The sequence below is a fragment of the Gasterosteus aculeatus genome, chromosome 16 (genome assembly GCF_964276395.1).
Source record: "Gasterosteus aculeatus chromosome 16, fGasAcu3.hap1.1, whole genome shotgun sequence".
Lineage (NCBI taxonomy): Eukaryota > Metazoa > Chordata > Actinopteri > Perciformes > Gasterosteidae > Gasterosteus > Gasterosteus aculeatus.
In genome coordinates this window covers 10,134,942-10,153,280 of record NC_135704.1, presented here as the reverse complement: position 1 = coordinate 10,153,280, position 18,339 = coordinate 10,134,942, and the positions used below count along the sequence as shown (strand labels likewise).

At 46.8% G+C, this 18,339-nt stretch overlaps 3 protein-coding genes across 6 annotated transcripts; all 3 read left to right on the top strand.

Moving 5' to 3' along the window:
• Window positions 1-337: 337 nt before the first annotated feature.
• cmklr2 (chemerin chemokine-like receptor 2) lies at window positions 338-3,437 on the top strand. Its single transcript, XM_040201752.2, has 3 exons — window positions 338-769; window positions 1,609-1,715; window positions 1,829-3,437. Exon 3 carries the CDS (start codon window positions 1,846-1,848, stop codon window positions 2,923-2,925), a length of 1,080 nt encoding a protein of 359 aa, XP_040057686.1. The 5' UTR covers window positions 338-769; window positions 1,609-1,715; window positions 1,829-1,845; the 3' UTR covers window positions 2,926-3,437.
• A 170-nt stretch (window positions 3,438-3,607) lies between these two features.
• Window positions 3,608-9,325, top strand: LOC120834014 (NADH-ubiquinone oxidoreductase 75 kDa subunit, mitochondrial). Of its 3 annotated transcripts, none has more exons than XM_040201746.2 (19): window positions 3,608-3,971; window positions 4,426-4,496; window positions 4,817-4,902; window positions 5,022-5,129; window positions 5,243-5,319; window positions 5,547-5,628; window positions 5,747-5,877; window positions 5,962-6,147; window positions 6,226-6,360; window positions 6,440-6,554; window positions 6,639-6,784; window positions 6,866-6,994; window positions 7,092-7,221; window positions 7,316-7,476; window positions 7,564-7,718; window positions 7,823-7,998; window positions 8,091-8,225; window positions 8,385-8,457; window positions 8,794-9,325. In XM_040201746.2, the coding sequence occupies exons 2-19, from the start codon at window positions 4,427-4,429 to the stop codon at window positions 8,883-8,885; spliced, it is 2,187 nt and encodes a 728-aa protein (XP_040057680.1). In that variant the 5' UTR covers window positions 3,608-3,971; window position 4,426; the 3' UTR covers window positions 8,886-9,325. The 3 variants fall into 3 exon arrangements, with proteins under 3 accessions (XP_040057680.1, XP_040057679.1, XP_077946547.1); XM_040201745.2 differs by having other exon boundaries at window positions 3,618-3,971; window positions 4,814-4,902; XM_078090421.1 differs by having other exon boundaries at window positions 3,704-3,971; window positions 5,086-5,129.
• A 22-nt stretch (window positions 9,326-9,347) lies between these two features.
• ino80da (INO80 complex subunit Da) lies at window positions 9,348-18,213 on the top strand. Of its 2 annotated transcripts, XM_040201743.2 has the most exons (10): window positions 9,348-9,952; window positions 11,532-11,778; window positions 12,136-12,947; window positions 13,060-13,156; window positions 13,244-13,468; window positions 13,718-13,827; window positions 13,939-14,072; window positions 14,256-14,476; window positions 14,602-14,759; window positions 14,853-18,213. In XM_040201743.2, the coding sequence occupies exons 2-10, from the start codon at window positions 11,561-11,563 to the stop codon at window positions 15,875-15,877; spliced, it is 3,000 nt and encodes a 999-aa protein (XP_040057677.1). In that variant the 5' UTR covers window positions 9,348-9,952; window positions 11,532-11,560; the 3' UTR covers window positions 15,878-18,213. The 2 variants fall into 2 exon arrangements, with proteins under 2 accessions (XP_040057677.1, XP_077946546.1); XM_078090420.1 differs by having other exon boundaries at window positions 9,438-9,952; window positions 14,602-18,213.
• Window positions 18,214-18,339: the final 126 nt, after the last annotated feature.

The following is an 18,339-nucleotide window of genomic DNA, read 5'->3' as shown; positions in this document are numbered from 1 at the left end:
CCCTTGAAACGGTCATTTACACATTGCTGCTGAGCCTGTGAAAACAGTTAATGTCTGTGGATCTGAAAGTGCATTCGTCTGAGTAAAATAGCCTCTGCTGATGTCACCGGGGTTATTTCTGCTCGGTTTGAGGCTTCAGTAAAATAACAATAAAATATTTAAAAAAAAGACCAAGCTGGTTGGAGTTTGAGCGTTGATTGATTTTGCGTTTGATGCTATCGATTTGGACCACTTATCTTGTCTCCGAGCACTAAAGAAACCACAGTAATAACTTTTTGTAGAACCAACGTGACGTGTGAACATTGGCCGCTCTGCACTGACTAAAGCAATGTGTGCCGAAGGACACGAGGGCCGCTGCGGATCAACACCACATGCGTTCTGCTGCTGTTATGAAACCATCAGCGGGCGAATGAAAGCATTCCTCGCCGCGGTGCGTGAGACCACAAACTTATTTCCCCCCCCCCCCCCTTCCCCTCTATCCAGAGGTCCGCGTGTGACGCGTCAGGCGGGCGCGCCCACTGCGGGTCTCCTCCCGGCGGCGAGGAGTTTGGATGGACTCACGGAAAGACTGCACACGCCGCACAAAGAGTGCGGCGGCCGAGCGGGGGAAGTTACCGACGACCGAGGCCCAGCGAAACGGAGCTAAAGAAAGCGGCTAAGCGCTAGCGGTCCCGACCCGATCCGACCCATCCCGTCCCACCCCGTCCCATCACCGCGGAGCTGCCGGTGCTTTGGTCGGAATCCCGAGCGAGGAGCGCTGCGCCGTGAGGTGAGCGAGCCGCTGTCTGCAGATCAGATAAACGTTTCTAACACACGGTGTGTATGTGGCACTTTTACCGTGAGGTGTTTCCCTCTCAACGTTACTGAGATTTGAATGTATAAAGGAACCCCTTGTTCCCATATGCAGGTTCTACTTCTTGCATTCTGCATTTTTAGGTTCATTTAGTTTCTAGTCCTTGCCTTACCAATGTGTTTCTATATTGTTAACTGCCACACTAATGATTGTTTTTTTATTTTAATGTATCATTATATTTTGTTGAGTGATTGCACTGATTTGGCATGGTTTCTCTTTTTCAACCCATTGAAATATTAAATCTCAATTTCAAAGAGATATATTTGATGTGATTATGATGTGATTATTTATATATATATATATATATCACACTTTAATCTTGATTTTGTTCTGTTCACTTAAACTTTTGTTTTAAAGTCTTGGCGTTGTATCAATAGGCTTTCTGTGAGATTTCCATTGCAGACAGAAACCAGCTTGCTGTAAACACAAGTTAAAGAAAATTCACCTCAGACAGCAAAGTCATTTTAAACTTGGTGTAAATCCGGCTTGACTTGGAAAAAGCCTCGATAAAGATGCACATGTTGGTGATACGAGAAAAACACATTTCACACGGTGGCTGTTTTGGTAACAACGAAAGATGAACAATGAAATAAAAAAGTGTGCATTGCGTAACAATTCAGCATTTGCCTGTTTTTCCATATGCACTTAAATAACAAACCCTATAAATCACACTGTTGTGCCTCATCTTTGGGGCATCTCACTCTCCACACTGTTGATGCGGATGGATGTTGACGGATGTTTACATTCTGCTCCAGGGTTACTCAGGACACACCCGGTGCTATACTTCAAGAGAGGAAGTAGAGGATCAGGGACAGGACAGACGACTGCATCCTTCTGGGGAACAGACGAGCATAATCACAGAGTGTGTGAGGGGAGACGACGTGTCATAATGGACGGGGGATGTTTTGAATTATTGTGTTTACGGGTCATCTTAACAGGAATGCATCTAATCACGAGCTTTTGCGCCCCACGCAGATTACAGCCCTGCGACAATGGAAGACTCTGGCGAGGACTATGGGAACTACACCTATGAAGACTACCTGGAGTACGGAGACCTAGAGGAGCTTAAAGTACATCACAGGCAGACAGAAACGATGCACATCATCTCGGTGGTCATCTACATTATTTCCTTTGTACTGGGTTTGATTGGCAACGGGACTGTTATTTGGGTGACGGCTTTCAAAAGCAAAAAGACAGTCAACAGTGTTTGGTTGCTCAATCTGGCCATGGCGGACTTTGTCTTTGTGCTCTTTCTCCCCTTCTACATTGACTACATCCTGAAGGACTTCCACTGGGACTTCGGTGTGGTCATGTGTAAGCTTAACTCATTTGTGTCCGTGATGAACATGTACGCCAGTGTGCTCTTCCTCACGGTGCTCAGCGTGGACAGATACGTCTCGCTGGTCCACCTCACCTGGTCTCAGAAGTATCGCACGAGAGGGCGGGCCTGGGTGGTGTGCGGTTACATATGGGGGCTGGCCGCCGCCGTGAGCTGTCCCGCGCTGATTTTTCGCGACACCATGCGCCTACACGACAAGGTGGTGTGCTTCAACAACTTTCACACGCACAACCGAGAGTCGGCGGCGCTGAAACACATCACGATGGTGGTCCTGCGTACCTCCGTCGGCTTCGTGCTGCCTTTTACGGCCATATGTGTGACGGGTGTACTTCTGACAATCCGAGTGAATAAATCTGGCAGCGTGGTTCGGCTTTCCAGCTTCTCCAGAACGGTCTTCGCAGTGATTCTGGCCTTCTTTTTATGCTGGGCTCCTTTTCATACTTTTTGCTTGATGGAGTTATCCGTATATTCTTCGGTTTACCTACACAACATACTGAGAGCCGGCTTTCCTCTCGCCACCAGTTTGGGCTTTTTTAACAGCTGCATTAACCCCCTGCTGTATATGCTCCTGGGCAAAAAGGTGCGTCATATCCTGAAGCGTGCATGCCTGGACATAACTAAGAGTTCACTGAGAGAGCTGAGCCAGTCTATCTCTGCCACCGAGACGGAGTCCGTGCCGGACGTTCCCGCGGACAGCGTCCCAGAGGAGGCGGTAGAGTCATCGGCTCTATGATCGCAAACCATCACACTGGCTGCAGTTGTCCTTGAAAAAAAGTCAAGGAAAGACGGGGAATTAGTTTACAGTAAATATGGAGGGATATAGCATAGCTGTTCTTTCCAGCTGTAGTCTTATTTCCTAGGCGGTTTTATTTGGACAGTTATGCATAATCAAATGGATAATGTTTTCTGCATAAAATACAAATAATCAGCTATGTGAGAATGAATTGACACTTCAAATACATAAAATGCTTCTAGAATGTGTGTATATTTTAAGATCATACATTTAGTAATATTTTTGTCTTAAATAACTTTAGCCTACTGAATTTGTTGTACTCTGGATGCAAGGCATCTTTGGCTAGATTTAAGCAATGGTACATAAAACCATTGTTAGTCAACATTAGTATTTTGTATACAGTTTTATATTTTATATGTATTAATGTATTGTGAGCTGTTTTCTAAACTAATTAAGAAAAATATATTGTTATAATATATTTCAAATAAATAGTGGATATCCTAATACATTTATCCTGTTGAATACTTTGTACTTTGCATACTTTACATTGTTTGACTCAATGAGTCAGGATGTTATTCTTTACGTGTAGACAGTCCACATTTGAAGATTGATTAAGTAAACAACCACAATCAGGATGTGAATTTCCTCTCATTTCCTGACTGTCTGTTCTCAGCCATTTCCTGTCCTTTCTTTGTGGTGAAGTCCAACTTGTGAGGGTGACACGCACGTTGGTATGAAACCACGTGGCTGGATATCCCGTCTGTAACTAGAAGGTTGCAGATGGGAATTCCTGGAATAACTGTACAACATGATGGAAACCGCATCACTTCACTCAAGTGTTTGCGCAAACACCCCCCGTCGTTTAAATCAAGTGTTCTTCAAAGCCACTGCGAGCAGATGACCGAGAAGCAACGCCGGACCTTTGGGATCCTTATAGCCTCTCTAGAGGATTACTTAGAGCGTGACGCAGCACAATAACACGCGCGGAGCTCCGTCTGCGTCGCAGGAGAGTCTCCCGGGACAGAACGCGCCCCCCCACCGGCCAGGTAAGCGACAGACCACCGGCGTGCTCAGCGGGTATCGGTAACCGCGGTAATACGTCGTGCAGAAGAAGCTAGAATAACCGGGACTAACGGACCTTTTGCGTTAGCTTGTTTTTTATGTTGTTGTTTTTTTGAGTAGCTGACAAATTAAACGCGCGTTACATCTGACGTAATATGACGTGTCCCAAGTGTTAGCAGGTTAGCAGGGCACCACTAATACATGACCTTTTTATTATTATTATTATTATTATTATTATTATTTGAAAGGCAGCATCGTGCTTTAGCTGCTCTGTGTTGACTAACGCCGGCTGCTTTCTCCGCTGTTGTCTTGTTAGCGGGTCGCCAGGAGGCTTTGCGGTTATTCGGGCTCGCTGTTGTGACGCACCAGTTTTTTTTTTGGAGCGTCTCGTGAAAAAGTCTCGTTGAAGCGTCACACGTGACGTTGACTCTTTTGCAGCATGTTTCGTTTTCCCGTCGTGAGCCGGAGCGTGTTTCCCGCGGCGATCGTCAGAGGAAGGGCGAACAAAGGTAACACGCAAAACGGACCTGCGGATTCGCCGATCACGCGCACGCACGCACGTGCATGTTGCATCTCAACACAAACACCCATGTTGCGTTCGAGCAACGGAAGCCTTGTCACTTTAGCTCCACCGATGGATTATAGGCAGGATTACAGATTTACCAGAAACCACATCTGGTGCCAGGCTGTTACTGTCTCGGTTCAGCCAATAGTTCCCAGTGGCCATCGTTTAATAACACAGAGGTTTCATTAAATTGGGTTCTTTGGTGAAATGAACAGGGAAGATTTAAACGAAAGGATGTTTCTAAATCTTTTTTGTCTGGAGCAGCAGCAGCAGCCGCCGCCACCAACCTCGTGGAGGTGTTCGTGGATGGGGACCCCATCATGGTGGAGCCCGGGACAACTGTGCTGCAGGTACCACGCGTTACCGTGGTGACTGAACTCACGCGTACAGTCACCTAAGGTCGATGGCTAATTTGTTGACACGTCACGGTCAGTATCGCAGTTGACGCTGCGTCTCCGTTTGGTCACAGGCCTGTGAGAAGGTGGGGATGCAGATCCCTCGCTTCTGCTACCACGAGCGCTTGTCTGTTGCAGGAAACTGTCGCATGTGTCTTGTGGAGATTGAGAAAGTGGCTAAGGTATGCTTAAGGTTGTGTGTTTGTTCTGTTTCTATTTTGGCAGCCAGCAAGATGTACTTACTTACCTTGTATAACTTGAAGTAATCCATGATAATCTTTCATTCATCTTGAAGCCGGTGGCAGCTTGTGCGATGCCAGTCATGAAGGGCTGGAACATTTTAACCAACTCTGAGAAAACCAGAAAGGCAAGGTAGGATCACACTCACGAGTAAGACATTGTATTCTCTGTGGTTCTCAGATAGTATTATGTATTCGTGTTTGGTTGGAAATAATATTGCTCTGTAAATTCTCTGTAGGCCATTTAAACCTGAGGTTAAATGATAACCCACATATCCCCCAACCAGCAAAAAAAAAAAAGTCCTCGTATGAAAGTAAACTGAAATAGTCATACAAAAAACTCCTTTTTAACTTTAACAGAGAGGGTGTGATGGAGTTCCTACTGGCTAACCACCCGTTAGATTGCCCCATCTGTGATCAGGGTGGAGAATGTGATCTACAGGTAATCACCACAAGTAAACAGTGGATGTGTTTTTTTGTTTTGTTTTTTGTCCGCTTTCCGCATGAAAAAACAGACACACAAGCGTTACTCAAACATTTGAATTCCGTTTTGTTTCAAGGACCAGTCCATGCAGTTTGGCAGCGACAGGAGCCGCTTCACCGAGGGCAAAAGGGCTGTGGAAGACAAGAACATCGGCCCTCTTATCAAAACCATCATGACTCGCTGCATCCAGTGCACCCGCTGTGTGCGGTGAGTCACGCGTCAATGTCCAGAGTAAGTTGAGATCCTGAGTAAATGAAGTCCATGAAAATAAGTAGTGTTTTGCTTCTACAGCTTTGCCAGTGAGATTGCGGGTGTGGAGGACCTGGGCACCACTGGCAGAGGGAATGACCTGCAGATCGGGACCTATGTGGAGAAGATGTTCATGTCGGAGTTGTCTGGGAATGTCATTGACATATGCCCTGTGGGCGCCCTGACCTCCAAACCATATGCATTCACGGCTCGCCCCTGGGAGACAAGGTTTTTGGATTGGGCTTTAGCTTTTGAAGGGTCAACGTTTAGACTTTACTCTCACGTATAATGTTTGGTTTTCTGCAGAAAGACCGAATCCATCGATGTTCTGGACGCCGTGGGTAGTAACATTGTGGTGACCACTCGTGGGGGCGAGGTGATGAGAATCTTGCCTCGTCTTAATGAGGACGTTAATGAGGAGTGGATCTCGGACAAAACTAGGTTCTTTTTTGTTTATTCGCCTGTGTCATCCACGGTGTTCGCGTCACTGCTGACCTCTGCCTTGCTTTCATCCCGACAGGTTCGCGTATGACGGACTCAAACGGCAGAGGCTCACTCAGCCGATGGTTAAAAGCCAGTCCGGGGAGTTGGTTCCCACAACCTGGGAAGATGTGCTCCCCCGAGTCGCCGGAGCGGTATGCCGTGAACCTGAGTTCAACGTTTCTGATCGTTTGTAACGGGTCATTTTTACTCATCGGTAACATCTGTTCTTTTGGCAGCTGCAAGGAGTTGAAGGAAATGCTGTCGCTGCCATCGTCGGAGGCTTGGTGGATGCAGAGGCTCTCGTTTGCCTGAAGGATTTGCTGAACCGTTTGAATAGTGACAGCCTATGCACTGAAGAGGTGTTCCCACTAGCTGGAGCCGGGTAAGACCACAGGAAGGGCGAAACTGAAAATGTACGACGCAGGTGAAGCTTAAGTTTCTGATTTTACCTTGGCCTCTTTAGGAGTGACCTGCGTTCCAACTATCTATTAAACACTGGGATCGCTGGCATTGAAGAAGCCGACCTGATGCTCCTGGTTGGTACAAACCCGCGCTACGAGGCCCCGCTCATCAATGCACGGATCAGAAAAAGGTATTTGTGGTCGTTGAACAGTGTCAGACCAGTGACGGGCAGACGTGGTGAACAATAATGCACGTTCTTTGATACGCTCTTGCTGTCTCTGATTCAGCTGGCTTCACAATGAGTTGCAAGTGGCACTTTTGGGTACGAAAGTGGACCTCAGTTACACATACGATCATCTTGGGGAGTCCACCTCAGTTCTTCGAGAAATTGCGTCAGGAACTCACCCGTTCTCCGAGGTAACGCTCCGTGCACTCTCAGGAGTGCGACGAATGCTATCAGTGGACTTTAATGCCTCCGCCTAGTTTCTTGGTCTTTATTCTTCTCTTGCAGGTCTTAGCCAAAGCCAAGCATCCTGTTGTTGTGGTCGGTAGCAGCTGTCTGCAGACAGAGGACGGCGCTGCGATAATGGCTGCTGTGTCGAGCATTGCTCAGAACGCTTGCATCAGCAGTGGCGCTGAGAAAACCTGGAAGGTTCTCAATGTGCTTCACAGGTCATAGTCTTGAAAAATTAGGGTCGAAAGCTTTCCGTAACAGGGAGCGTTCACGAGGGATATTTACTGTAATAACTGTGTCTTCAGGGTTGCCAGTCAAGTGGCTGCACTTGATCTTGGATACGAACCAGGTGTGGATGCGATCAGAAAGAACCCGCCCCAAGTGCTGTTCCTACTGGGAGCAGATGCTGGCTGCATTACTCGCCAAGACCTCCCTAAGGATAGCTTCGTTATTTATCAAGGTCCGCTGTTTTACCGCACAGCAGCAGACGCTTTTACTTGCATCCATTCATATCAAGCATCAAACCTTTTCTTGATTTAAATGTTCTGTACCATAACTTCCTAGGTCACCATGGCGATGTTGGGGCATCAATGGCTGATATCATACTTCCTGGAGCTGCGTACACTGAGAAATGTAGCACCTATGTGAACACTGAGGGCCGTGCCCAGCAGACCAAAGTGGCTGTGACTCCCCCGGGCATGGCAAGGGATGACTGGAAGATCATCAGGGCCATATCTGAGGTGAAAAATATACTCCAATAAAATGTGTATTGTTATATTGAATAAGAAGAGGGATGACTTGAGGCTGTTTATTCTCTCCGTCCACCTATAAGCTTGCTGGTGTACCGCTGCCGTATGAGACCCTTGATGAAGTGCGTGACAGAATGGCAGAGGTTTCCCCAAATCTGGTGCGATATGATGATGTCGAGGAGGCCAACTACTTTAAGCAGGCTTTTGAGCTGTCTAAGGTCAGCTGTTATCTTTCCCCACCATGTGTTGAGTTGATTACGGAAGCTGTACCAGTAAAGCTTTACTTCAGTTGCTGCTTATTTGTTTTTTTTTCTCCACGATATCTTAGTTCACACGTTTCTTCATGCTAATGGCGATAACTGACTTATCCCTCTCAGGCAGTGGACCAGACCGGCCTTACCGGACCTTTAGTCCCTCCACAGCTCACTGTGAAGGACTTCTATATGACAGGTGGGTCACTAGTTCTCTTGAACTCCTCTCTCTAAACATAGTGTCAATCTGTTTTTTCATTCCAAAATCCTGCAGGAAAAACAGCAGTGATGTGTCACCTCCTTCATTTGACTACATGTATGTTTTAATAGTGAAATAAAATAACAATACCAATATGTCCCATATTATAGCTTTTATAACTGTATCTAATTTGCCTTAAAAATCAAAAATCAAACCACGTGGAGCAGACACAATGATTTTGAATCTGCACACGTTGACAGTGTGTACATGTATCAGGAGAAATAAAAGTAATTGTTTATTGTGTTTTAAGGAAATATTTTCGTCATTTGCCCACAGATCCAATAAGCAGAGCCTCCCAGACAATGGCAAAGTGTGTGAAAGCTGTCAGGGAGGGAGCACAAGCTGTGGACGAGCCAGCCATATGCTAAAAGGCAATGGATAACTATCCAATCCTTTAAAAATGTTATATATATATGTACGCACAACTCCGCTATTTGCACACTTCTTGAATTGTTTATTTGCACTGTTTTATTATAGTTGGTGTCTCATCATCTATGCAAATTTTAAAAACAGTTTATTACCTGCACCTACCTGTGAATGTGTAAGCTAATTTACCAAATTTCAAACTATGCCCTCCTAAGTTTGTTTTCACCTATGACTTTTTAGTAGGTGTAACTAAAGGTTTACAATCAAATGTAGTATGTTGTCTCACATTAAAAGTGTTAACATTATATTTTTACTAAAGGCATATGAAGGTATATTGTATTGCTATTTGTGTATGAATAATTTTTCTATAGAAAGTCTAATAAGCCTCCCTTTCTAAATGTGTGTTCCTATTAAAAAAGATATATATATATATATATCAAAAGTTCTTAAAAGTACGTTTTGGTGCCACAGACGATACGTTCTTGCGTGTGTTCGATCCCAACGCGTGACACGTGGTCCATCAGCAGTGAACAGCCGGCAGGAACAGCGGCAGCAGAAGGGCCACTCATCTATGTGGAGGACGATAGCCGGTCCAGGTGGATTCTCACTGCCACTCTCTGCAGAACCTGTCCCTCGATAGAAGTTCACCACATAGTTTTAAATGTGAAAAAAAAATGTAAACGGCACTCTCCTTCCCCCGAAACTGTCATTCCCGTTTCACGGAGAGTGCTGACATTTGTAGGGTTTTCAAGTTGAATTTCCAACATGGTAGGAGAGGTTGTTGTTGTCGAGCGGATTGTTGTCATGTCCTCGCAGTGCCTGTAGTGGTGCTGTGAGGAGTGTGCTGTAGATCTAACAAAAATCCTCAGCAGCCTGCCTACTGCTTGTAATTTGCTCTGGATAGCCTGTATTTAAAATGCATCCGTAGTTCAAGATCTACATAGCTCGATGAAGATCACTGGTATTATCCCATCTCGAATATCGATGCAGAAAAAGCCCAGCTGAATCTATTAGACATTTCGGCCGTCTATCTGGAGCGAATACCTTACACAGCCCATACCAATTCAAGGTAAGCGAAATCTTTGACAGCCTCGGTCTCGATTTTTGAGTGTACCGTTTCGCGCTGACTTCAAACGGGCGAGCGGTCAACTAGAGGCCGCTGTGCCAACGAAGCTAATAGGCCTCTAATTAATGACTCATTTATTTTATAACCTGCTATCTGACCAAATGGCTCGGCGCTTTACGTAGAGCTGAGAAGTGATGCAATGCTGACAATTTTAAGTGCCATAGTCTGCTAATGTGACTCTATGCAACGACAGTGGCTGTAACTCCTATCGATTATGACGGAGGCCTTCGGGGACAGGCCTTAAGCCTCGTATGTACTCTTTGTTTGGAAGAATTTTGCTATAAATCTGCCATGTTTATAAACACAAAATAGCACGATTGTGGCCAACTATGTAATGTAATTTATGATTACACTTGTAATTTTCTTCATAAATCTAAACTGAAAATACACCTTTTTTATAAGGGTTGCCGTTTGCTAATGTTTCCGTTTCCTGGTTAGCTACCGCCTACTAATTTGTGTTTTTAGCTTTGATAGCTTCTTAGCTAACTATCAGGTTTAAATGGTATTTTTATGTCAATAAAAGGAGTCTCCACCTGAATATAGAATTAGTTGTATCTAGTGGATGTATGCCACACTTAAGTTACATCTACTTACACGTTCATAGAGTAAAGTTTTACATTTGTCTATTGGCTTCAAGCTAATGTTGGTAAGCTAACGTGAGGTCCCCGGGCTCCGATGATAGTTACCAGCTAATGTTAGTCACCGTTTATAAAGTAGTTACGTCAACCGAAGATGACTTAAATGGTATTTAACCACAATGTCCTTGTATGTACAGCATTAACCACTGCTGTCAGAGACGTAGCGCTGTTCCACGAACTCTAAACAAACACAATTCAAGTTAAATGTAAGAGCTAAGCTGCTGAAGCCGTGTCAAATAGCGCTGAAATACTCGCTAGTGTATTGAAGTAGCATCCGGTGTGAGAGCGTGTTTCACTTGTTTGTTGCTTATTTTTAAAGCGTTACTTCATGTTGGCTGTTTTTTTGATTGAGTTATTCTAGTGTGCAAATAGTTGGGTAATGATAAACACACAGCAGCAGGTGACCTTTTAATTTAATCAAGCAGACTGCTGTCATGCAAGATAATGTTATACCTCCATCATCTTATCTCTTAAGTGCCAGCTTGGAGGATAATTGAATAGACTGTTGGTTATAATGAACGTATCCTCACTTTACCACCCGTTTCTCAATAAGATGGTTTGACATTGAAAATGAGTATGTGTAGATGCAACCAGTATTCAAAGTTTGACCAGACTAAAATGTTCTCAGCTAAGTAATGGAATATCAATTTTGTTTATTCACAGTAGCCAAATAGAAGTTAAGCAATCAGGTAACTATGCAATTAGTTGCAAGTCTTACTTAGAATGTGGTTTCATTTAAACAAGACAATAAAAATACTAACGTAGCATTATTATGTGGGCCCCCTAAATATTTATCATTAAATATTTATATTCTAAACATTGTTCTCCTCAATATGAAGCGTTGCTGATGCATTTCTTGGTTTTCCCTGACTTCTTCCAATCAGCTGATGTTGTCAAGAACAAGAGTCACGTGATGTATGAAGGCAAACACATACACTTCTCAGAGGTGGACAATAAGCCGTTGTGCTCGTACAGCCCAAAGCTCTGCAAGCAACGCAGACTAAACGGCTATGCTTTCTGTATCCGGCACGTTCTGGAGGATAAGACTGCGCCCTTCAAGCAATGTGAATATGTGGCGAAGTACAACAGCCAGCGATGTACAAACCCAATCCCCAAGTCAGAGGACCGCAGGTGTGTATGTTTTATGTTCTTTATGTTCGTGTGTAGCATATTCTACTGGGGCTGAGCAATTCATTGAAACAATGACGAAATTCATCTAAATATATTTGTCGATGGTGAACTGTGGGTCAAAATACCATTTTTAAATGAAATATTGTGTTTCTGCGACTCATGTCATAATCATTTATATTGTTTTGAAATAAAATGACACTGATGATTGTAAAAAGAATCATTCACTCTGAATACCACAAATTGTGTAGCATATTACCAGATCGGTCTCAAATAATATATCTTGCTAAATGATTTAGTCGTATTGTCTTGTATGCTGTGCAGGTAAAAATTTTCTGAGGTCATGCTCTTGTTTTCCAGATACTGTAACAGCCACCTGCAGGTTCTGGGCTTCATCCCCAAGAAGGAAAGGAAGAAGAAGCATGACGCTTTGGAGGAAATGCGCTCCCGGGCCCACCTGGAGTCAGTGGCTCTCAACATAACTGTGCCCTCTTTGGCACTTAAAGCTCCCAACGGCCTAGATGAACTTCCGCCATCTCCTCCCTGTTCACGCCTGTTGCCCCTCCCTGATGAGGAACTCCTGGACCCTTTTGCCTTTTATGAGGATGACACAGACGGGGAGGAGGTGGGGACTCCTCGGAAGGGCCGAGCCATCAAGAAGAAACTACATAGTCGGCTGGTGCTCAACCAGAAACTCTGCCATGACACGGACCTCTTCCAGCCCCCCCCCGAGCACTTTAGCCCCTCGCCTGCCCCCCGTGTCCACCCTTCCTTGCCTCTCAACACTCATCTCCCACGGCAGCAGTCAGGTCTTCTCCAGCCGCCCCAGCACTCCAGCGTGGCTTCCTTCATCTTCCCAGGACAGCCGCAGGGCTTATTATGCAATCCACCACCACCTCAGACGGTCAACTTTCTGCCTCCAGGGATGCCCGCTAATGCAGCACCCAGTCCAGCGCAACCTTCTGGGCCATCACTCAGCAGGAAAATGCCTTTCACCGCTACTCGCTTGCCCGTCAGTTGCAAGGACATGGGCATAAACAATACGCGGCACATGGTTGTCATGCGTCCCGCTGCCTTCTCACCTTCTGCCAGCTGCCTGGCCCGGTTGCAACATCTGGTGCAGCTTTGTGCCAAGACGCACCAGGAGCACGGAGACCTCTTTCCTCATCTAGGTGCTTCATTTAAATGCATTTTTTCCTTGCATATAAATTCACAGATGTAGTGTAGCAATTGGGATTTAAGCCTGCTGAGATGAATAGGCTGCTCTAACAAGTTCTCTTCCAGGACTGGACTGGTCAGAAGACAGTGCGGATGATGATGACGAAGAAGAGGAGGCGGAGACTTTTGTTCCTTTCCAGAGCTCTTGGAGACCACCGAATGAGTCGGTACCCTTAATACTTAACCCCACAGTATGAAACCCGCCCTCGATGCTTCTTGTCGTGATTGCTATCGATTGTTTCGGCAACAGGTTGGAGGACGACGGAGGTTCCTCGCGGAGGAGGCGGCTACTGAGGCTTTGTTCGTACCTCCGGGAGAAATACAAGCGCATGTGCAGGCAGGAGCGGGCGAGCATCCGCCAAAAGAGATACCGGTATGCCTTCCGCAAAGCCTTGCTGCACGCTGCCAGTAATAACCCAGACTGTGCTGGCCAGCTGATCCAGGAGTTGCGGGGCGCCTCTCAAAGCTCCTCAAGGTAATCTCACAAATGTCATTATAGTACTTTTTTTTTTTTTCTTCTTCCTTTTATCTCTCGAGTCACAAATCCAACGTCACCCACCAATGTTTAATACCAGTGCAACCGGCAAGGTGTGCGGCTAGCAGGTGACCGACCTGCTGGTCTTCTGACCACGCCACCTGCGTCCCCTGGTGTGAAACAAACTGTAACGTAACCAAGGCGGCGCGTTGTAGCTCTTGGCTCAGCCCAGTCTGTGTGTTTCCACAGTGTGGCTCCGGCAAGGCAGCAGACCCCTGATGCGGGGACCTGCACTGGCAGCACAAAGGGCCAGGCCTGCAACAATAGAGCTCTGCCCTTCACTCGACACTGCTTTCAGCGTATCCTTTCCCGCCGTATTCGCTTCGGTTGTTTTTTTTCTTTTCGTGATGGAGCACAATGATTGTATGCTTTCCTTCTGGTTGGTTATTTCCTTCAATGTTCTCTCGTAGACATTCTATTGAATCGTTCCCAGCAGCTCTTTGCTAGTTGCACAGCCAAATTTGCAGATGGTCAGCAGTGCTCCATCCCGGTGTTTGATATCACGCACCAGACGCCCCTCTGCGAAGAGCATGCCAAAAAAATGGTGAGTTTAATTTTCAATGGGCAATTGCAACATTGCATTTTGGAGAGAAAATCATTTTCGTCTACAATAATTTGAATGAGCTGATATTTCCGCTTACTTTAAAGTTCCCATGATTGCATGAGACTGCTCCTCTCATGGCATAATGTTCGGAGCACTAAAGGCTCTTCCGTGCATTACACACAGGATAACTTCCTGCGAGGGGATGGCAACAGACGAGTGCAGCACCACCAGCAGCAGCGAAAGCCACGTAAAAAGACCAAACCACCGGCACTCACCAAAAAACACAAGAAGAAGAGGAGGAGAGTGCCGCGGAGGCCTCAGAAACCCATCCCTCCGGCGTTGCCACAGGGGAACCTGGGAATGCCGTCCATAAGCCTAGCGATGCCCTCACAGGCCAGCATCAGGTCTGCACCGCGAGTGTCTCTCCATGCGCGGAGCTGCTGGTGTCGAGGAGGCCTTCGTGAACAGGCTCCTCGCTACGGTTGCGCTTCTTCACTAAAACCCCGTTTTGTCTCACCTGTTGCACCAGGAGCCCGTCGACGCCAGACCTGAGTGGGGAGGAGCTTCCCGACGACATCACCAATGAAATGGCAGACATTCCAAACGACCTCGAGCTGAACCAGGAGGATTTCTCCGACGTGTTACCCAGGCTACCTGATGACCTTCAGGTCTTCGACTTGTTTGAAGGTTGTCATGAGGCTCGTTCTTTCACGTGTGCGCAAGCAAAGTCCTCTCCATCTGCTGTTCGTAACGTCCAATTCTGCTTCTGTGTGTGTTCAGGTAAGAATGGCGATTTGCTGCCGACCACGGAGGAAGCCGAGGAGCTGGTGCGTGCACTGCAGGCTATGGGGTCCTACCCGGACTCCTTGGTTTGCCTGACCTCCATGGGAGACCTGGCCCCCTCCGAAGGAGTGGACCACCGAGCCATGGCCGTGTTCGCCAGTCCGGTCCAGCCGGGTAGCATCGGCGACCTGCTGAGCAGCCGCATCCCCACCGGGAGCTTCACCAGCCTCGAGCTGGAGGACAACCTGCTGCAGTCCACCGGGGGTCACTTCCCCCCCTCGCCGCCATCTCAGCCCGCCAGCCGGCCCCAGACGTCGTGCTCCAGCCTGACTTCGTCTTCTCCTTCGGTAGCCCCCGCCAACCCCTCCCTGCTCCCCCCGACTCCCATCGCAGAGCGAACCTTTCCCCGGACGCACTCGTCCCACGTTCTGACCAAGTCGGACGCGCCCACGCCGTCTCCCCAAGGCCGCCACTACGGCAGCGAGCACGTGGCGTCCCCGTACAGTGACCACATATCTTCCCCCCATGCCAGCTCGTTCCAGACGGACGCCCCTCTGCTGCTGGAGGTCCCCCTCGGCGGGCTACCAGGACCCCCGCGCTCATCGTGGAGCAACCTCACCCTCCCCGACCCCGCGCAGTTTGGCAATCTCATCGGATCAGAGAGTCACCTCATATCCACCTCCCTGTCCACGCCCCCGGCCACCACGCACTCTGTGACGCTGCAGCCCGTGGCCGCGCTCTCGGCGATGCCCCAGTGCGGCTCGACGGGTTTAACCACCTCGCCCGCCCCCTCGTCCTCGCTGCCATCCTCCGCGCACGACCTTCTGACCTCCACGCAGCCCAAGCAACAGCTCCCGCAGTTCAGCGCCGCCTTCGGCCACCAGTTGGCCTCCCACAGCGGCATCCCGAAGGACGTTCAGCCGAGCCACAGCTCCACGGCGCCGCCCGCCGGCTTTTCCACAGTCAGTGCCACCGCTGCCGGTGCCAACAGCGCCGCGCCGCCCTTCGCGCAGAGCAAATGAGCTTGGCGCCGCTTACGACCCCGGGTTGACCACCCCTCCTCATCTGCTACGTGTTTGCAATGTGGTAATGGTGCACCATTTGATTACGAAATTTGCACAACCCGAAGAGTTTCCTCAATATTTTCTATTGTCATCGTTTTAACCGAGAAGCCAGGCGGCGCGTGGCATTTTAAGTCTGTGTGGTTTGGTCAGCAGGGAAGGAAGGGAGGAGGAGGAAACGGCCCAATTTTTGAGGAAATGAACGGGTGAAAATTGGCAGAAGGACCTTAGCAGAGATTATCAGTCCCGGAGCTTGTCGACGTAGAAGCCTCAACCAGTGGTCGCTTTGTTCGTTTTTGACAGTTGGAGTGCCGTCTTTAAATTGCCTCGCGCGGTCGGCCGTTGCATTTCCACCTGTTCGTACACTGCTTCTGTCACCCTCTGAAAAACAGAGTTCAGGTCGTGTTATTTGTGACCCATTATGTTTCAAGCTATTTAACCGTTATCATGATATAGAATCGTACCGAGTCGGATTCCACAGTATGAATTTACCAAAATGCTTTTAAACGTTGTTTTTATATTGTCTATACTGTTCGTGCTCATTTATTGGTTTGCTCAGATGTCAAAAATTTCCGACCTCAACATTGGGTGTGGGACTCTGAGTGGCCTAGTAGACACTTGAAGGTAACTAGTTTCTTAAAGCAATAAAACCCATTAACATAACTAGCATTGTACGGTATCTTATTGGTCTGTAGCTTCACTTGTGAATCCAGCCTGGATCAGGAATCCATTTAGGCCTCTATAACTGTTGTGAACATTACCTTAACAGCAGATTTATTTCACTCAGAACCAGTGACCAGGTCCGCCTTCTACTCTCGGGTTCATGCCGAGTGGATTTAGTCTTTTGTAAGGCAAATAAACAAGTTTCAGTGTTAATGGTGGAGGCGAGGATGTGTTATCAAGGGACTTTTAAGTGTCTACTCTCACAGGTGCTCTCTGGTCCACACACACAATGGTGATTACTGACAACGGAAACTCGCTCTGACGTCCAGGCCAGTGAACCCTGAACTTGAAATGGTGTAAAGTGGTGTGTTGACCAGTGTCTGTTCAACCCTAAAACCCACTTTATGGTGATTTTAAGCTAAATTATGCAAACGTGGAGTCTTATTTTAACCCTGGAAATTGAGACCCCCCCCCACCCCCCCGAGAGAGTGTCACCGGTGTTACCAACTGCAGTACAGACATGGGTCCTGATAGATGTATTCTACGTTGGGCAGGTCGTCGGACGTTGTTGAGTGTTCGGTTTGTAGTAGCGAGTCTCTATCTTGGGGTTTGTTGGTGAATTGTCGAGTAGGCGATGGATTACAATTGTCTTCAGTGGAAACTGTCTTGTAGAATGTCTTGTTTTTAATGGCTATCAAAATGGTCGTGCGTTGGAGGGATCAATGTTTGAATGCTGTCTTTGTTTTTAAATATTATTCGGACGGAGTACTATTTGTGATAGCTATTAAACTCCAGGAGGAAGGCTTGAGATTTGCGCGGGAGGGGGCAGCGTCATCATAACTGGCTTGATTCTCGGTGATATGAAACATAGGAATATAGGCGTCACCATTTAATTTGTGGCGAAAAACAGTTCATTACACCATGTTTTTCAACACAGCTTTGCACAGGAGTGGATGAGGCTGCTGGTTGTCCAGCGTCCGTCTCCTTTTTTGTTTTTTTTCTCGTCTTAGTTTTTCGCTTTTGACGCTCATTAAATGAACAGCTGCCATCATTACCAGCTCTGAGCCTGCATCAGACAGCCCCCCCCTTCATTTCCAGCTGTGAGAAGGCCCAGTTCTGTCTCTCCCTTCCAAAGAGAAAACACACAGCGAAGTGTAAACACGTAGCTCCACCAGAGGCGACTGGGCTCTGTGACTGCTGTGTTGTTACTAAATGGTCAGAAACAGTGCGGCGAAAAAAATCAGATGTTTTTAAGGCATTACGGCTGCATCTGCATAGCATGAGATTAATCACCAGTTTACCCCCCAAACCACGTAGAACAAAACAAACAGGGCTCGTACTGTTGGCACATTTAACGGCTTGAATTCAGAGATGGCTGAAAAATTCCTATACTCATTGAATGTACTGTATTACTGTTTTTAAAAATAGGATGCGCTAATCTAGTCACCTTTTGTTATTGGTCCTTGTTTAATTTGTCTAAGGTATTTTTTGTACACAAAGGTTTACATTTTTATGTATATTTTTCTTGTGTACAAATGATGTAATATGTGTAAAAACACTGTATGTAATATCTGTATATAGTGTGAGATATGATCTTTGTTTTTGGATGTATAAATAAAACTTGCTGTGAGGTATTTGCTGACTTTTTTGGTTGTTGCTTGCTCACTGTGTAAAACATGTATACCATATATCTTTGAAGTTAAAATGTCAAGTTTTACTTATTCAGGAATTGCTAAATTTCACAATTACGTCTTCAGTTG

Bases quoted from the DNA above. Each gene is read 5' to 3' on its own strand.
- ino80da (XM_078090420.1), top strand. From the start codon at position 11,561: ATGTATGAAGGCAAACACATACACTTCTCAGAGGTGGACAATAAGCCG. The intron at 12,948-13,059 runs GTGCTTCATTTA...GTTCTCTTCCAG, and splicing joins AGACCTCTTTCCTCATCTAG to GACTGGACTGGTCAGAAGAC. The intron at 14,073-14,255 runs GTGAGTTTAATT...CATTACACACAG, and splicing joins AAGAGCATGCCAAAAAAATG to GATAACTTCCTGCGAGGGGA.
- cmklr2 (XM_040201752.2), top strand. From the start codon at position 1,846: ATGGAAGACTCTGGCGAGGACTATGGGAACTACACCTATGAAGACTAC.
- LOC120834014 (XM_040201745.2), top strand. From the start codon at position 4,427: ATGTTTCGTTTTCCCGTCGTGAGCCGGAGCGTGTTTCCCGCGGCGATC. The intron at 6,995-7,091 runs GTATTTGTGGTC...TCTCTGATTCAG, and splicing joins AATGCACGGATCAGAAAAAG to CTGGCTTCACAATGAGTTGC. The intron at 7,222-7,315 runs GTAACGCTCCGT...CTTCTCTTGCAG, and splicing joins GAACTCACCCGTTCTCCGAG to GTCTTAGCCAAAGCCAAGCA.